The sequence below is a fragment of the Rana temporaria genome, chromosome 7 (assembly GCF_905171775.1).
Source record: "Rana temporaria chromosome 7, aRanTem1.1, whole genome shotgun sequence".
Lineage (NCBI taxonomy): Eukaryota > Metazoa > Chordata > Amphibia > Anura > Ranidae > Rana > Rana temporaria.
Genome location: NC_053495.1, coordinates 138941992 through 138960597, shown reverse-complemented (window position 1 = coordinate 138960597; position 18606 = coordinate 138941992). Strand labels below are relative to the sequence as shown.

At 46.7% G+C, this 18606-nt stretch overlaps 1 protein-coding gene across 2 annotated transcripts in view; it reads right to left on the bottom strand.

Moving 5' to 3' along the window:
* The window catches only part of GLMN (glomulin, FKBP associated protein), a 124595-nt gene that overhangs the window by 97627 nt on the left and 8362 nt on the right, over window positions 1-18606 (bottom strand). For both annotated transcript variants that reach the window (XM_040360031.1, XM_040360032.1), the window contains exon 3: window positions 6328-6453. In XM_040360031.1, the coding sequence (XP_040215965.1) occupies window positions 6328-6453 (126 nt within the window). The remainder of the gene's footprint in view (window positions 1-6327; window positions 6454-18606) is intronic.

The window sequence follows — 18606 nt, the reverse complement described above, 5'->3', positions numbered from 1 at the left end:
GTACGTTTCCATTTCCTCCATGTATTTGTGTGGGCTTCCACCGTGTTCTTCAGTTTTCTCCCACATATTAAAGACCTGCTGGTAAGCTAGTTGGCTTATTTTTAAATTGGCCATAAGTGCATGCAAGGTAGGGACTTTAGATTGTAGGTTCCTCAAGGGCAGGGACTGATATGAATGTACACCATGTCAAGTTCTGTGTAAACTGTCTGCGCTATAGAAATATCTGTAATAAATAATAAAAGTATCCAGTTTGGGTTATCTATTGTCAGGGCCGCCATCAGGAATTATGGGGCCCTTACACAGCTTCGGGCATGGGCCCCATGGAGCAGAGAACCGGGGGGTGCTGCCGCGAATTGAGAAGCGGGGGGGCCCTTTACAAAAAAAAGAAGAAATAAAGAAAAATCTATATTAAAAAAATTATAAAAAAAGGGGGGTTGTCATCCGGGGCCCTGGGGATCTCCAAGCCCCTGGGGACCTCCGGACCCCTAAAAAAAAAAAAAAAAAAAATATATATATATTTTTTTTTATAAAAAAAAGGGGGGTTTCCATCCGGGCCCCTGGGGACCTCCGGCCCCTTACAGGTGTACTGCCTGTACCCCCCTGATGGCGGCCCTGTCTATTGTTATAAATAGCCATCTCTTTAACCCCGACTCTGTACTCTATCAGGCTCCGATATATTCTTGTAAAACAATGTTTGAGTGAAATAATCTTTCAGGGTTTCTGATTTTGTATGAAAGTCATGGAAAAAAAATGGAATTGTTTACGCATTGAAAGAAGAATCCATTTATCAAGCTGCATTTTTATTAACACCAGCTAAATCTATTTACCCCCAAATGTCCTCATGGGCTGCGATTTAGACCTGGGTTTTCATCTCATCCACACTACAGGAACTGAAATAGCAGATGTAACAGTTAATCGGATTCTCCAGCTATGAAGATAAATGACAGCCCTGCAGATCTGTCCATATGTCTGTAGCACAGGATTACAGCTCAACTGTGTTCTCAAGTCTCTAAGTAATGCGCAAAATAAAGACTACGCTGAATTATGGAGAGATCACACCGGTTAGACTTTTATGCTGTGATTCTTTACTGTTTTTTTTTTTTATAAATAAACAATATATCACAAAAACGCGAGACATACTGTGCATGGACTACACAAATGTAAGTAATAAAATGTAAGCTTTTACAGACAATACTTCACTTGAAATCCTCTCCACCATACTGAGCCCTTTGCTATGTCTGAATGCAGAATCAATCAATGTGGAATATTTTTTAGCTACATTATAGTAAAAAATATATATTTTGGTGCCCACTGTATACTACTACCAGCCAACATTAAAGGGGTTGAAAAGGAAACCTTTTTATAATCAGTATCCTTGACATTCCTCTTTTCACTTCCTTCGCTTTTGCTCAGAAGTTGCTCTATTTATTCTCTGTTCTGTTCACTTCCTGCTTGTCTGATTGTTACTCACCAACGTGAAGGGAGGCTTTACTGCGGTGGTTAGTGACGTGCTTGCTCACTCCTGGAAACTACCTGTGCGGCAGGACGCTCCCTACGTGTTAGAGACTTCAAGGAGGTGTGAATTACTTGGCGTGCCGCAATGCATACTGGTAAATGTAGTTCTTACATGAATGAGCCCCGCAAACCAGGAAGTGAATGAGAGAACAGAAACTAGAATCCCGGAGGTGATATAGATGAAGGAATTTAATAGGTATTTACTCGTTTTTTTAACAGAATCATTACACTATTCTGTCTGTCTACCTTGCAGACATTAATTTTAGGCAAAACATTTTTTTTCCTTTACAACTCCTTTAAGATGGGTTAAAGAGAGCAGCTTAATATTCCCTTACTGTGTGTGTTAAATAAAACTTTGCAAGTATGTATAGTTTTATTTATTACAGGTAGTTTTATAGCGCCATCAATGCTTTACATATATACAGTATATTGTACAGTCACATCAGTTCCTGCCCTCAAGGAGCTTGCCAATCTAAGATCCCCAACTCACTACATACACATACTAGGGCCAATTTAGACAGGAGCCAATTAACCTCCTAGCATGTCTTTGGAGAGTGGGAGGAAACCAGAATACCTGGAGGAAATGCACACAGGCACTGGGGGAACATGGAAATTCTAGGCAGGTGATGCTGTGGTTGGCATTTGAACCAATGACCCTAGTGCTGATAGGCAAAAGTGCCAACCATTTAGCCTCTGTGTAGTTTATAATTATTTATGTGTAAACGGCAGAAACTTCTGCTCATTAACAAATTTCAAAGCCAGGCGAAATTAATGTCTGAATGCAAAGGCCAAATTTAGCAGCACTATGTGTCACTTAAAGTGGAAGTAAACCCTCCTATCGTTTTTAGCCAAGGAAGCGGCCATCTTGACCTCTGTTTAATCTGTAACTGCCATAAAGCTGTACATGTGACCTGTTATGAAACCAGCCATTGGATGGTTTGAAAGTTTGGTTGAGAGCACAAGCAAATGTGACAGCTAGCATATCCGGCATGCCGGAAATGTTAACTGTTTTTTGTAACTATCAAATTGAAGGGTTTACTTCCACTTTAAAGGGGACCTTCACTTATTACCATTACTTTGCATGGTTGCAGCCCCTCCTCAACATATAAATCTCCTTTTATTCTTGGTGGATAAATAATTTGTGTTTGGCCTGCCCCTCTCCTCCATTCTCACCTAGGCGAGGACATCTCCTGTACTCCTATAGCCCCATCATGCACCTCAGGAGGCATGAGGTTCCATACAGAGAAAGCAGACATAACCCTAGGTGAGGGTGGCGCTGGCACGCATTATTACGGGGTCAGCTTTCTGACCCAAAATAGATAGCCGGGCTCTTGATGTCAGAAAGAAGATCGAGGCATGGGACCTGGCTTGGGGACCTCTGGACAATGCTGAATTCACTGGGCGAGTGGCTATGTGAGTGAAGAGTGAAGAGGGTAAAAAAACAAACACAACACACTGGGGGAATCAAGTTCCTATTCAACTTGAAAATAACACTAACTATTCAGCACTTTTATATATCATTTCATGAAAGGCACATAAATGTTTTCATTTAGTGCACGGTGGCTTTTTTTTAATAATGGGTAAACAAATTCAATTTTTTGGGGGAATGGGGGGGGGGGGGGGGGGGGGGTCGGGGAATAATGAGAGAAAGGAAAAAATGCAGACCCTACTGCAGGTAACTTTTATAAAACAATACACAGCATATTTAGCCAGATTCAGAGAGACTTATGACGGCGTAAGTCCGAATGAGCGCCGTCGTATCTTTGCGCGCATTCTTAAACTGAGATACGCCTCACTGTTGCCAAGATACGACCGACGTAAGTCTCCTACGCCGTCGTATCTTGGCTGCATATTTACGCTGGCCGCTAGGGGCGTGTACGTGGATTTATGCGTCAAATATGTAAATGAGCAAGATACGCTGATTCACGAACGTACGTACGCCCGTCGCAGTAAGCTACGCCGTTTACGTAAGACATACGCCGGCATAAAGATAAAACACCTCTATAGGTGGCGCAGCCCATGCAAGGTATGGACGACGGAACAGCCGTCGTATTTTACGTTGTTTGCCTAAGCGTACGTGAATGGGGCTGGGCGTAGGTTACGTTCACGTCGAAAGCATTGAGTATTTGCGACGTGATTCTGAGCATGCGCGCGCATGCGCCGTACCAACGGCCCTTCATTTACATGGGGTCACAGTCCCTTTACATGTAGCACGCCCACTACCTGCCTAATTTGAATTAGGCAGGGTCACGCAGGGCAATTTTCGCTACGCCGACGTAACTTAGGGAGCAAGTGCTTTGTGAATACTGGCCTTGCCTCTCTATTTTACGTTGGCGTATCGCAAATGAGCTGCGCTACGCCCGCTTAAACATACGCCAATCTACGTGAATCTGGCTAATAGTATTTTTTTTTTCATTCCATTTTTTATTATTTAAAAAAAAAAATATATATATATATATATATTGAACAGTGACAATTAAAGCATCTACCCATTTCCCAGGATTTTTGCCATAATGTGCCAGTATGCACAGACAGTTTGTACATTATTGCAGACTGGCTTGCCTGCCAAAACATCCTTCCGCAGTGATGCAATGGCAGCGAGGTCCCTCGTCACTCCATCTCTACCACCAAGATCTTTGCCTGGCCTTCTTTCAGGACTGGTACCAATAGGCCTCTTGCACACTGCAGCTTGAAAAAGCTCAGTTTCAACATTTTGGTACTGATCTAAAATGCAGCCCATTGTTTACAACGTGTACACACAGGCCTGTAAACAGACGCTGCATATTCTTGAGTAAAAAAAAAAAGTATATGTATAATATTATATATATTTTACACACACACACACACACACACACACACATTCTCTGCGTTCCTGGGCAGAATTTTGTGCCATATGCACAAATACACGCATATGAGCATAAATGTTAACCCCTTTGGCACTGGCTCCCGCCGTCCCTTTAAGGGTTTTAAAATACCGGGAGGTCAGACTTGTTTTATATAGCTATGTATTATTTTGCTAACTGATGCAAATCCTTTAAATAAAAAATGTAAAAAAAAAATTAAATAAATAAAATGCCAGGAGGCAGGGCAAGGTTTTTGGCCATGAGACCACTGCGATTGGCTGCCACGATGGTCACATGATCGGAAAACCCATCATCGCAAGCAGCCGGTCGCTGTTTTGGGAGCGAGCACGCACAGTTCTATTGGTGCTATTGCACGTAAAAATATGCGGCCACTTGGCGCCAACATGTTAGTGATTTTTCCCTAGGAACGTATTGTGTGCAAATACAAGCATAAATACAAGCGAATACGTGCAAAACAAACGCCTGAAATGATGTCCAAAAAAGCAGATGCTCAAAATCAATATTGTGTGCAAGAGGCCATATTGCGTGAGCATGGGAGTCATCCCAGCACCCAAGGAATGCAGAATGCACATATAGAGGCGTTGACAGGGTCTCTTTAAAAATAATAAATAGTTATTTTGATGCTTACATATATACATACACATGCATACTCACTTACCTCATTACTTATTACTGTGTACCAATCTTGCTTCTATGTATAGTTTACTATTACACAGGACGAGATCTTTTGGCACACTGACCTATGAAGGTCGGTGCTCCCTGCGACGCCCCTGCGCGCAGCCATGTGCTGCCATCTGTTGGCCTGCTACAAAACTTTTTTTTATTACCACCTCATATATATGTTAATGGGAGCCATAACACTTTCTCATTACATATTCAGGCTCTGCTTCCTACAACAAAGCTGTACTTTACTGCTGCATCTCACAGAGCACGCTCAGCCGACTGACTAAAAAATAATGCACTCTCTGGGCCAGATTCTCAAAAGGGATTCGCCGGCGTATCTACTGATACGCCGTCGTATCCCTGTTTCTATCTTTGGAACTGATCCACAGAATCAGTTTCCAAGAGATAGACAGAAGATCCGACATGTGTAAGGGACTTACACTGCCGGATCTTAGGATGCAGTACCGCATCCGCCGCTGGGGGCATTTTGCGTCGAAATGCCGCCTCGGGTATGCAAATTAGCACTTACGGAGATCCACGAAGCTTTTCAGCTTCGTTTTTTCTCCGTAAGTTTTAGTTTGCAATCGTAAAATTAGGGCTGCTTTTACAAAGTGTAAACTGTTTACACCTTGTAAAAGCAGACCCTTCTGTCCAGCGACGCGTTTTTTTTTTTTTGTTTTAAATTTTTTTTTTTTCGCCGTATCTTTTTTTTTTTCCCGACGCAACTTTATTGACCCGTCACGATCCACAAAGCTCGGCATAACGTAATTTCGCGCTATGCACGTCGGGAAAATTACGTCACGAGCATGCGCAGTACGGCCGGCGCGGGAGCGCGCCTAATTTAAATGGGAATCACCCCCATTTGAAGAGGAACGCCTTGCACCGGCGGAATTTAAGTTACACAGCCGAAAATTTCTAGGTAAGTGCTTTGTGGATCGGGCACTTAGATAGAAATTTGAAGGCAGTGTAACTTAAATGGGAATTTCTACGTTACGCCGGCTCTTTGTGGATCTGGCCCTCTGTCTGCACCTTACGGTAAAAACAGAAATAAGTGATAAAGTATGTGCTCACTAAAAGAAGACTAAATATTTCCTTTAACTATATGTACACTTTTAATTTAGGGACAGTTTTGTATTTTTCTTCTCCTACATTTCACATTTCTTTTTAGATTACAAAGCTTATTTAGCCTTTTTGTTGCATATATACTATCAGCAATTTTGCCAGTGCTTCACAATACACAAAGGTTCTAATACTATGGGATGTCCATAATCCTATCAGATCTGACCTGGTTCCTCTCATCTTGGATTATCTCCAGTACCGCTGTCAGTTGCTCCTCCTCTAGGCACTTCTGACAAGTCACCAGAAACACATTTGTGTCTTCTTCATTCAGATCATCTTCTGAAAGGTTTTGCTAAAAAAGAAAAAAAGGGGGAGGGGGAGACATTATTTATACATTACATGGGAAATACTTTTTCTTCCAACCAATACACAATATAGTGCTTCAATATTAGTTTCTGCTCGAGTGAATTTACAGTCTAGAGCTCCATAAATCACATTGGGCCAGATTCAGGTAGATTTGCGTAACTTTGCCCGGGCGTAACGTATCCGATTTACGTTACGCCTCCGCAACTTAGACGGGCAAGTGCTGTACTCTCAAAGCACTTGCTCCGTAAGTTGCAGCGACATAGCGTAAATCGGCCGGCGTAAGCCCGCCAAATTCAAATTTGGATCAGGGGGGCGTGTTTTATGTAAATGTACTGTGACCTGACGTGATTAACGTTTTTCCCGAACGGCGCATGCGCCGTCCAGTGTGCATTGCTCCAAAGTACGCCGCAAGGACGTCATTGGTTTCGACGTGAACGTAAATGACGTCCAGCCCCATTCACGGACGACTTACGCAAACGACATAACTTTTTCAAATTTCGACGTGGGAACGACGGCCATACTTAACATTGGTACGCCGCACTTATGCCACCATATAGCAGGGGTAACTATACGCCGGGAAAAGCCTAACGTAAACGGCGTAACTTTACTGCGTCGGCGTGGCGTACGTTCGTGAATTCGCTTATCTGGCTGATTTACATATTTTGACGCGTAAATCAGCGTACATGCCCCTAGCGGTCAGCGTATAATTGCAGTTACGATCCGACGGCGTAAGAGACTTACACCTGTCGGATCTATTAGATATCTATGCGTAACTGATTCTAAGAATCAGGCGCATAGATACGACCGGCCGGACGCAGACGTCGTATCTCCTCTAAGAATCTGGCCCATTGTGTTCAATTGTAAGCAGAGCTATATGAAAAGTCCAAAAAAAGAATGCATGGTCTCTAGGGGTGCAACGGATCAAAAAAACTCACGGTTTGGATTGTTCCTCGGATCAGAGCCACGGATCGGATCATTTTTTGGATCACCACCATATATAGTCCCCACTGTAATATCCACATCTCCCCCCACTGTAATGTCTACGTCATCTCCCCCACCGTAATGTTCACATCTCCCAGTAGTGCATTTAGGTTTTGTGCTGCCCTAGGCCTGGACTAAACTTGTGCACCCCCTTATTTAAATATGACCCACCCCTTCCTGTCAAGGCCACACCACTTTCTGTTTAAGACCCACCCTGAAATTTTTTCGAGTGGGGACACTAGATCTGAGGGCCTGGGGGGGGGGGGGTTCCCTTAATTTGCATGGATTTCGTCATACTTCCTGTTTGGCTATGGGGCAGGAAGTGAAGAGAAATCTCTGCAATGGGACAGGGATGGTAAAACATAAACTTACATGGGGTTATAAACCTGTGGTCCAGGATGATAGGACCATCAAAATTAGAAGCAGACCCCCCCCGCCCCCCCCACAGTTGCAGAATGCCGGCCGCCCACATACCGGAATCAGTGTGGCCACTTTATGGGGGCACTAGACTAATTTGCCTCTCAGCCCAGTCCTCCCCATAAGACTGGCGCTACACTAACGGTGTAGCGGAAGCCGGCGGGCACTCTTTCCGTGCTGCCCGCCTGCAAAGTGCTGGCCTAGGCCAGGATACAGTGTTGACATTTCCCCCACTGCAATGTCCACATCTCCCCCCATCTCCCCCACTGTAATGTCCACATCTCCCCAGTCAGCGGCACTCTGGGAAGCTCACCTAGGCCGCCACCAGGTGTACCAAGATGGCCGTCGCTCTGGAGACTAGGCTGAAGCCGCGGCCTTTCCTATGGGCTCAATCCACGGATCGCGTGGTGTGCCAATCCACGGACGTTGACCCCGTTCAGATCACGGATCAATGACGATCCGTTGCACCCCTAATGGTCTCCATACATATAGGGACCTAGGTACATTGTGCTACACTCCACAACGCAACAGTGCTGACCACTTAAAGCAGAGTTCCACCCCCACCAAAAAAAAGACATAATGATTGCAATCACAGCCATCATGTGATGTAAACACAGAGCCAGTTGCTAGGCGATCGTCTCTCCTCTAATCACACAGAAGTTGTCGGTGAGGAGAGGGATCGCTGCAGCCCAGTTGGTGATCAGTGAGTATGAGCTGATTTTTACAGCTTTTTGTATGATAAGCTATCCTCCTTGTATGATAATGGAGGAGGAGGGGGAGCACTGACCCCTGTATGACGGAGGAGGGGGGAGCACTGACCCCTGTATGACGGAGGAGGAGGGGGGGGGGAGCACTGACCCCTGTATGACGGAGGAGGAGGGGGGGGGAGCACTGACCCCTGTATGACGGAGGAGGAGGGGGGGGGGAGCACTGACCCCTGTATGACGGAGGAGGAGGGGGGGGGGAGCACTGACCCCTGTATGACGGAGGAGGAGGGGGGGGAGCACTGAAAAAAAAAATGTTTCGTTTTATTTGCTTTTTCAGGAATTCTGAATTTTCGAATAAAGCAAAAAAAAAAAAAAAACAACAACAATGAAACGAAAAAGAAAAGAAAAAATTTGCGGCAGTGCACATGTCTAGGGATCACTGACGCCCCCCCCCCCCCCCTTGTATGATGGAGGAGGGGGAGGACTGACCCCTGTATGATAATGGAGGAGGGGGAGCACTGACCCTTGTAGGATAATGGAGGAGGAGGGGGAGCACTGACCCCTGTATGATGATAATGGAGGAGGAGGGGGGAGCACTGACCCTTGTATGATAATGGAGGAGGAGGGGGGGAGCACTGACCCCTGTATGACAGAGGAGGAGGGGGGGAGCACTGACCCCTGTATGACAGAGGAGGAGGGGGGGAGCACTGACCCCTGTATGACAGAGGAGGAGGGGGGGAGCACTGACCCCTGTATGACAGAGGAGGAGGGGGGGGAGCACTGACCCCTGTATGACAGAGGAGGAGGGGGGGAGCACTGACCCCTGTATGACAGAGGAGGAGGGGGGGAGCACTGACCCCTGTATGACGGAAGAGGAGGGGGGGAGCACTGACCCCTGTATGATAATGGAGGAGGGGGAGCACTGACCCTTGTAGGATAATGGAGGAGGAGGGGGAGCACTGACCCCTGTATGATGATAATGGAGGAGGAGGGGGAGCACTGACCCTTGTATGATAATGGAGGAGGAGGGGGGAGCACTGACCCTTGTATGATAATGGAGGAGGAGGGGGGAGCACTGACCCCTGTATGACAGAGGAGGAGGGGGGGAGCACTGACCCCTGTATGACAGAGGAGGAGGGGGGGAGCACTGACCCCTGTATGACAGAGGAGGAGGGGGGGAGCACTGACCCCTGTATGACAGAGGAGGAGGGGGGGGGAGCACTGACCCCTGTATGACAGAGGAGGAGGGGGGGAGCACTGACCCCTGTATGACAGAGGAGGAGGGGGGGGGAGCACTGACCCCTGTATGACAGAGGAGGAGGGGGGGGAGCACTGACCCCTGTATGACAGAGGAGGAGGGGGGGAGCACTGACCCCTGTATGACGGAAGAGGAGGGGGGGAGCACTGACCCCTGTATGACGGAAGAGGAGGGGGGGGAGCACTGACCCCTGTATGACGGAAGAGGAGGGGGGGAGCACTGACCCCTGTATGACGGAAGAGGAGGGGGGGAAGCACTGACCCCTGTATGACGGAAGAGGAGGGGGGGGAAGCACTGACCCCTGTATGACGGAAGAGGAGGGGGGGAGCACTGACCCCTGTATGACGGAAGAGGAGGGGGGGGAGCACTGACCCCTGTATGATGGAAGAGGAGGAGGGGGGAGCACTGACCCCTGTATGATGGAAGAGGAGGGGGGAGCTCTGACCCCTGTATGACGGAGGAAGAGGGGGGAGCACTGACCCCTGTATGACGGAGGAAGAGGGGGGGAGCACTGACCCCTGTATGACGGAGGAGGAGGGGGGGGAGCACTGACCCCTGTATGACGGAGGAGGAGGGGGGGGAGCACTGACCCCTGTATGACGGAGGAGGAGGGGGGGGAGCACTGACCCCTGTATGACGGAGGAGGAGGGGGGGGAGCACTGACCCCTGTATGATGGAGGAGGAGGGGGAGCACTGACCCTTGTATTGATAATGGAGGAGGGGAGGATGCACTAGACATTCGTTTAGTTTCTAATTCGTTTAACAAATTTTGATAAATTCGTTAATTCTGAATTTTTCAATTTCTGAATCTTCATATTTCGGATTTTTAGAATCTCAAATTTTTTAATTTCCGAAATTCAGAATTTTAGAATTTCAAAAATTCGAAATCTCAAAAATTCGAAAATGTGAAATTTCCGAATTTTGGGGATTTCTGAAAATTATTGTTTTCATTTTATTTGTTTTTTGCTTTTTTGGAAATTCGAAAAATTCAGAATTTTCGAACTTCTGAATTTTTAAAAAAAAGCAAAAAACAAATACAGGGGTCAGTACATCCCGTCCTCCTCCATTATCATGAATCTCAATTTTTTTTATTTAAAAAATTTGAGATTAGAAAATTCAAAATAGTAAAATTAAAAAATCTAAAAATGTGAACATTTCTGAATATTTTGAATTTCCGAAAATTCTTTTTTTGCTTTTTTCGGAAATGCGAAAAAAAAAGTTTTTTTGTTTTATTTGTTATTTCGGGAATTCAGAAATTCGGAATTTTCGAAAAAAGCAAAAAAAACCAAAACAATGAAACGAAAACGAAAAAAAATAATCCGGCAGTGCACATGTCTAGGGAGCACTGACCCCCCCTGTATGATGGAGGAGCAGTGGGGCACTGACCCTTGTATGATGGATGAGGAGGGAGAGCACTGACCCCTGTATGATAATGGAGGAGGAGGGGGGAGCACTGACCCTTGTATGATAATGGAGGAGGAGGGGGGAGCACTGACCCTTGTATGATAATGGAGGAGGAGGGGGGAGCACTGACCCTTGTATGATAATGGAGGAGGAGGGGGAGCACTGATCCTTGTATGATAATGGAGGAGGAGGGGGAGCACTGACCCTTGTATGATAATGGAGGAGGAGGGGGGGAGCACTGACCCTTGTATGATAATGGAGGAGGAGGGGGAGCACTGACCCTTGTATGATAATGGAGGAGGAGGGGGAGCACTGACCCTTGTATGATACCCCATTCTGTGTTGGGACTGCTAACATGAGAGCTATCCTCCATACCATGCAAGCAATGAACATGTATCTGTGACTCTGTGGAAAACAAATCCATGCATATACGGTGGATGTGTGTACACAATATTTGCCCCTTTTAGTTGTACATTTTATTCCAAAAGATAATTTAATCCAGGGCTTGAGAAATGTGCTTGGAATCTAGGAGCCAGCTAAAAAAGTTGGGAGCCAGGAACACGCCCCGTCCCGCCGAGATCGAACACATACGTGGGTAGCGCCCGCATATGAAAGCGGTGTTCAAACCACACGTGAGGTATCGACGCGATTGGTAGAGCGAGAGCAATAATCTAGCCCTGGACCTCCATTGTAACTCAAAACATGCAACATTGCCGGTTGTCTTGTCCTACCAATGGCCACCACAAGATGGCGCCAGATCACAGAAAGAAAGCATAGGCCTGCAGAAGGCCGCAAAGCCGCAGCCTCAATTACCGGCCAGCTGGCCTGACGCGATCGTGCGGTGGGGGCGCACGGAGACACAGGATGCACCAGGTCACTAATTGTAATCGCAATGGCTACCTGGCGCCCGGGTTTTGTCGAACCCTGATATAATCCAAATTGTAATTTTTGAATTTTGTAAAGATCATGGTTATTGCAGTGGAAACAGTTTGCTCAGCTCATGTTCATTAGATGAACGATGTATGAAAAAACATCAAACTGCAATTTACAGACAAAGATGTATCAACAGATTATGTGACACAACAATGTTCAGTTGAAGCAATAAAAGTTTTATTCCCACATGGTGGAGTGGTTGTTAGAAGTTGTTCTGTTCCCACATGAAGGCGAATGAAGGTATAACTGATAATAGCTGTGTGACTTCTTACCTTCGTATCCAAGCAGTGGGGCAGACAGGACCTGCAGATGTTCAGGTTAGATGGATCCAGACTCAGACATGAAGATGAAATCAGCGTGGGTTTATTCAATCCAGATAAGACAACAAACGGTGATACAATACTGTTCTGTAGAAGTGGTATCAATGCTGACTTGTTAGAATATGTCCTGAGGCTAGCTGCTGTGGCTGCAGAGCTGCTGCTGAGCTGCTGCTAACTACTGCTGACTTCTGCTGACTTCTGCGTGACTGCTGCTGACTTCTGCGTGACTTCTGCGTGACTTCTGCGTGGTCAAAAACTGATGCCTTCTCTCGAGCCCAAAAATGTGGAGTGTCTAGTCACACAGCCATGAGGAGATACTGAAAATGGCTGCTCCCAGTGAAGAGACCTGCCCAGCAAGAGTCCACGCCTCCGAATAGAAAAAACTTTACTAACAAGAACAGGGACGTGTGGCATGCAAATTCTGGCCAGCAGATGGCAGCAGTGAAAGAAATGCATGAAAACAAACATGGAGAAATAAAGAATGCAATGTACAAATAACTATAAGGAGAACAGCACACTCCCCGTCTGAAATTTACGTAAGGAGATTTCACTATGACGAATGTCCATAAAAATATAATACAACCTGTAACAAAGAACATGTGAAATGCAATAAACCTGACATAGTGGGTTGGCTGACCCATAGCGGGTAAAACTGTGAAGTTCGAGTTCAGTCCTTTTTCATCCTTCAGGAACGTTCTCGATGGGTAATATTAGAATGAGTTCGTTAATCGGCCTTGCAAAAGTTTTAAGCTCACCCTTCCTGAAGATCTTCAGCTCCACCTTTCGGACCTTGCCATCCTTGCTAGGAAGAACCTTTGTAATTAGTCCCATAGGCCAGGTGATCCTTTCGGTTTGTTGCTCCTTCATTAATACGAGGTCTCCTTCTTTCAAGTTTGGTTTTTGATGTTGCCATTTCCTCCTTCCTTGAAGAATATTGAGATACTCCTTACGCCATCTGTTCCAGAAGTAATCTGCCAGGTGTTGTACACGTTTCCAGTGTTTTTGGTAGATATTCCCATGGGTAAATTCTCCACTAGGCGTGAGCATATTGTCCGTTTTTTGGGTAAGTAGAATAGCCGGAGACAGTATGGCTGGTGTTTCAGGATCCATAGATACTGGCACAAGGGGTCTTGAATTGATGATAGCTGAAACTTCAGCGAGAAGAGTGACGAGAGTCTCGTGCGTAAGTCTTGAAGAGTTTACATCCATCAACATAGAATTTAAGATGTTGCGTGAGATCCCGATCATTCTCTCCCAGGAACCCCCCATGTGGGAACTATGAGGAGGATTAAAAATCCAGGTGCAACCTTTCTCCGCCAACTGATCTTGGATAGGCTTAGTGTCGATGTTCAGTTCTCTACAGGCGCCGATGAAGTTACTTCCCTGGTCTGACCTCAACTGTTTCACTGGTCCTCTGATGGCGAAGAACCGTCTTAAGGCATTAATGAGGCTGGATGTGTCCATAGATTCTATCACCTCTATATGAACGGCTCGCACACTCATGCAAGTAAATAGCACGGCCCAACGTTTACTGTTTGCGTGACCACCACGGGTTCTACGTGCGGACACCATCCATGGTCCAAAGACGTCTAGGCCAGTGTAGGTGAAGGGCGGCTCTGTGCATAGTCTATCCGCGGGCAAGTCGGCCATTTGTTGGTGTAGCTGTTTTCCTCTGGCTTTACGACAGTGCACACAGTCATGCAGTAGTTGGGCTACACGTTTCTTCATACCTATAATCCAAAGACCCGCAGACCTTAACTTGCCCTCAGTGATTTGTCTGCCCTGGTGTTCAGTCTTTTTGTGGTAATGTCGGATCAGCAACGTGGTGATATGATGTTTGCTGGGAATAATGACAGGATTTTGCTCCGCAACTCCTAGGTGGGCTTGATTCAAACGACCACCAACTCTGAGCAGGCCAAAAGTGTCCATAATTGGATTTAAGTTAGCAAGAGGTCTTTTTATAGGAATCTGCTGTCTGTTGTTCAAGCACTTCCATTCTACGTTAAATTCCTGCTGCTGGACATGACGTATTATGAGAGACTCGCTATGAGAAATGTCCTCAGCAGAGAATGGTTTATGACAGATGTGCCAACCGTGACAATCTTTATCTTCTTGAGTGTTGTGATAACATCTGGCGATGTGCACTAACCTTGCAATGGTTCTGACAAGTCTCATCCAACTGGAGAAATGTTCAAAACGATGACAGTCAAGCCTGGAGGTCTGCTTTGTTTCAGTGACTAATGCGCTAACTTCGGCGCGGATTTCTGGATCATTATCCGGATCCTGGATGCTGTAAACTTCCTGTTCACATTTGTCTGCCCGTCCTAGCAGAAACTCTGGGCCTGTAAGCCAAGTAGATTTAGCAAAGGAACCCACAGACGTAGGCCTGGTGGCGTGATCTGCTGGATTAAGTTCGGATGGTACATAGTGCCATTGTTCGGGTTTGGATGACCTCCTGATTCTCTCAATGCGGTTACTGACGTACACATAAAATCGTTTTTTCTGATTGTAGATGTAACCTAAAACTACCTTACTGTCCGTATAATACTGGACTTCGTCTACGTCGACATCCAATTCTTGTTGAATGAAGTCTGCGATTTCCACCGCTAACACGGTCCCACAGAGTTCGAGTCTGGGAATAGTATGATCAGGCTTGGGGGCTAACTTAGCCTTACCAAAGACGAACCCGATGTGACTCAGAATGTTGGCGTCTGTCACCTTCAGATAGGCAACCGCTGCTATGGCCTCCGTGGAGGCGTCCGAGAACACGTGGAGTTCCTTCTTTACGCTGGAGGCAAGTGAGGTTTTAACATAGCATCTTGGGATGCGGATCTGGTCCAAAGCACACAAAGATTGTTTCCAGGCTTCCCATTTTTGCTCTTTGTCAGAAGGAAGAGGGGTATCCCAATCCTTGATGGTTTCTGAAAGCTGTCTCAGTAGGGATTTGCCCTGTATAGTGATGGGTGCTACAAATCCCAGCGGATCGAATAGGCTGTTCACCACTGATAGGACGCCACGTTTCGTGAACGGCTTGTCTGCGCAGCTTATTTGAAACCCAAAGGAGTCGGCTGAGAGATCCCATCTGAGGCCCAAGCTCCTTTGAACGGGTGGACTGTCCAGTCCCAGGTTAATGTCCTTGAATCCAGGTGCATGATCACCCGACTCAAAGGCCTGCATTACGGCCAGGCTGTTTGAAGCAATTTTGTGTAGTCTAAGTTTAGCTTGGTACAGCATGCTTTGAGTTCTTTTGAGCAGATCGATAGCCGCTTCCTCAGTTGGTAGTGATTTGAGTCCATCGTCTACGTAAAAGTCTTTCTCTACAAAGTCTCTGGCGTCTGTACCGTACTTTGATTCTCCCTCTAACGCAGTTCTCCGAAGGCCGTACGTTGCTACGGCAGGTGAAGGGCTATTTCCAAATACGTGTACCCTCATTCGGTACTCCACCACTTCTGCGTTAGTGTCGTTGTTTTTGTGCCACAGGAACCTGAGGAAATCCCGGTGGTCCTCCCTGACTACGAAACAATGGAACATCTGTTCGATGTCAGCGGTGATGGCGACAAGCTCCTTCCTGAACCTCATCAGCACTCCCACTAGGTTATTCGTCAGATTAGGACCTGTGAGGAGGACATCATTAAGGGATACGCCTTGATGTTTGGCGCTCGAATCGAAAACGACCCTAATTTGATTAGGTTTCCGTGGATGATACACTCCGAATGAAGGCAGGTACCAGCACTCTTCGCTCTTTCTTAGGGGTGGAGCTGGTTCTGCGTGGTTGTTACGGAATATTTTGTCCATAAAGGCGACAATGTGTTCTCTCATCTCAGGCTTGCTGTTCATGGTACGCTGAAGAGAGTTAAATCTGGATCGCGCTTGCTCCCGATTGTCCGGGAGCCTTACCCTGGTGGTTCGGAAGGGTAATGGAGAAACCCAGTGATTGGTTTCATCTTTAAAGAACTCACTGTCCATTATCTTAATGAACTCTCTGTCTTCTATTGATAAGGCTACCTTATCATCATCCTTGGTTGTGCGAAAGACTGATCTCCCCAAGTCGTCAGCAAAGAGGGGAGAAATTATGTCAGGTGGTTGTACGAGGTCTGGAGACTTCTCCTTCACTTCATAGTGATGAGGACACGGCTTAATGCAAGTTGTGCGTCCGTCTCCACGCACGTACGTTTTGAAGGAGTCGATTTCTGGTTGATCCAGGCATACGTTTCCTATGACTACCCATCCCAGGTCCAGCCTCTGGGCATATGGTGCGTAGTCGGGACCATTACACTGTTGGCGCACCTTGTGCACCCTTAGATTGTCTCTGCCAAGCAGGAGTAGAATCTCAGCATTGTTGTCCATAGGTGGGATAACGTTGGCTAGGTGCCTTAGGTGCGGTTGGTGAAACGCAGCTTCTGGGGTAGGAATCTCATCCCTATGGTTGGGTATTTGATCGCATTCAATCAGTGTTGGTAGGGGTATTTCGGTATTCCCACTGATGGGGGAAGCAATGAATCCTTGCGCCCTCCTGCCGCTAGTCTCAATGCGGCCTGAGCAGGTGTTTAAGATGTAGGGTTCTGATGGTCCCTTTATCCCAAAGGCTTCAAAGAATTTAGGTCCTGCTAGGGACCGGTTGCTTTGGTCATCGATGATGGCATACATTTTTACTGCCTTTTCTGGTAGTCCCTCTGGATAGACCTTGATTAGGCATATTCGGGCACAACATTTCTCACCCTGGCCCTCGCCACATACTTCCAAACATGAGCAGGAAACAGCGGCGGCTGCGTTAGCGTGGTTCTGGGGCTCCCCGCCATGACTTGGAGCGGGACTGGTGGCGACGGCAGCTGGTGAGTCTCTGGGCAGTGGAACTGGGTGCATAGCCGAGGCATGTCTTTCACTATGACACTCCTCACACTTGATGATGGATTTACAGTCCTTAGCCATGTGCTCCAATGAAGCGCAGCATCTGAAACATACCCCAAGCTCGCTGAGGAACTTCTTGCGCTCCTGTATGGGTTTGGATCTAAACCCTCTGCATTTGTTCAGTGAGTGTGGTTTTTTATGAATGGGACATTCACGATTGAAGGACTTGTCTCCTGATGAGGTATTGCACTGTTTACCCGTGGGTGCTGCATAAGATGGTAGGTTAGTCTTTCTAACACTCACGCTGCTCTTAAAGTCTCTGTGTTTATGCATGGCACTCTCATACCTTGGTGATGGTGTTGCTGGAGCTGTAGTGTTGAACTCCAGGAAATCGAGGCTGGGGTCATTCCTCATCTGGGACTGTTCTTCAATGAATCTGCAGAAATGAATAAATGGGGGAAAGGTGATGTCATGCACCCTTTTGTACCTTGAGACTGATGCCGCCCACTTTTCTTGCAGACTGTATGGTAGTTTCACGACAATTGGGTTCACTCCATGGGCTGTATCCAGGTAGCATAGCCCGATCAGACGAGGGTCTCTTTTGGCAAGCTCTAGTTCCATGAGCAGGTCACTCAAATCCTGAAGCTTATGGACGTCCTTAAGATTGATCTTTGGAATGTTCTGCAATCTCTTAAATAGGGCCTTCTCTATAGCTTCTGCACTGCCAAAGGTACGTTCGAGTCTCTGCCAGGCGGCAGCGAGACCTGCTTCTGCTTGTCCCACATAGACAGTTCTGAGGCTCTTGATGCGATTTGTGGAGCTTGGACCCAGCCATGAGATCATGAGGTTGAGCTCCTTCTCTGCGTCTAGTTTGAGGTTGGCAATGGTGGCCTTGAAAGTTGCCTTCCAAGCTCTGTAGCTCTCTGCACGGTCATCAAATTTTGAGAGACTTGTGTTAATTAGCTCTCTGATCGCCATAATCCTGGCCAACTCAGACATATCTGATTTCTCACTGCTTGTTGCCACGACAACCTGTGGTGCCGCCGGGGCGTGTAGGCTTTGCGGCGTGAAAGGGTGAGATGCATCCAGGTAGAATGATGCTGCTGCAGGGTTGAGCTGTGATCTAGTCTCTGTAGATCGTGAGGACTGCTGCTTGAGCTGTGGAGGTAGGCCAGGAAACGCCTGATGACCCTTTTTGTAGTTTTGTAATAACTGTCCTTGAGAAGGCACATCTGGGTGAACACCATTAGATTTCTCGGGTGCTGTAAGTG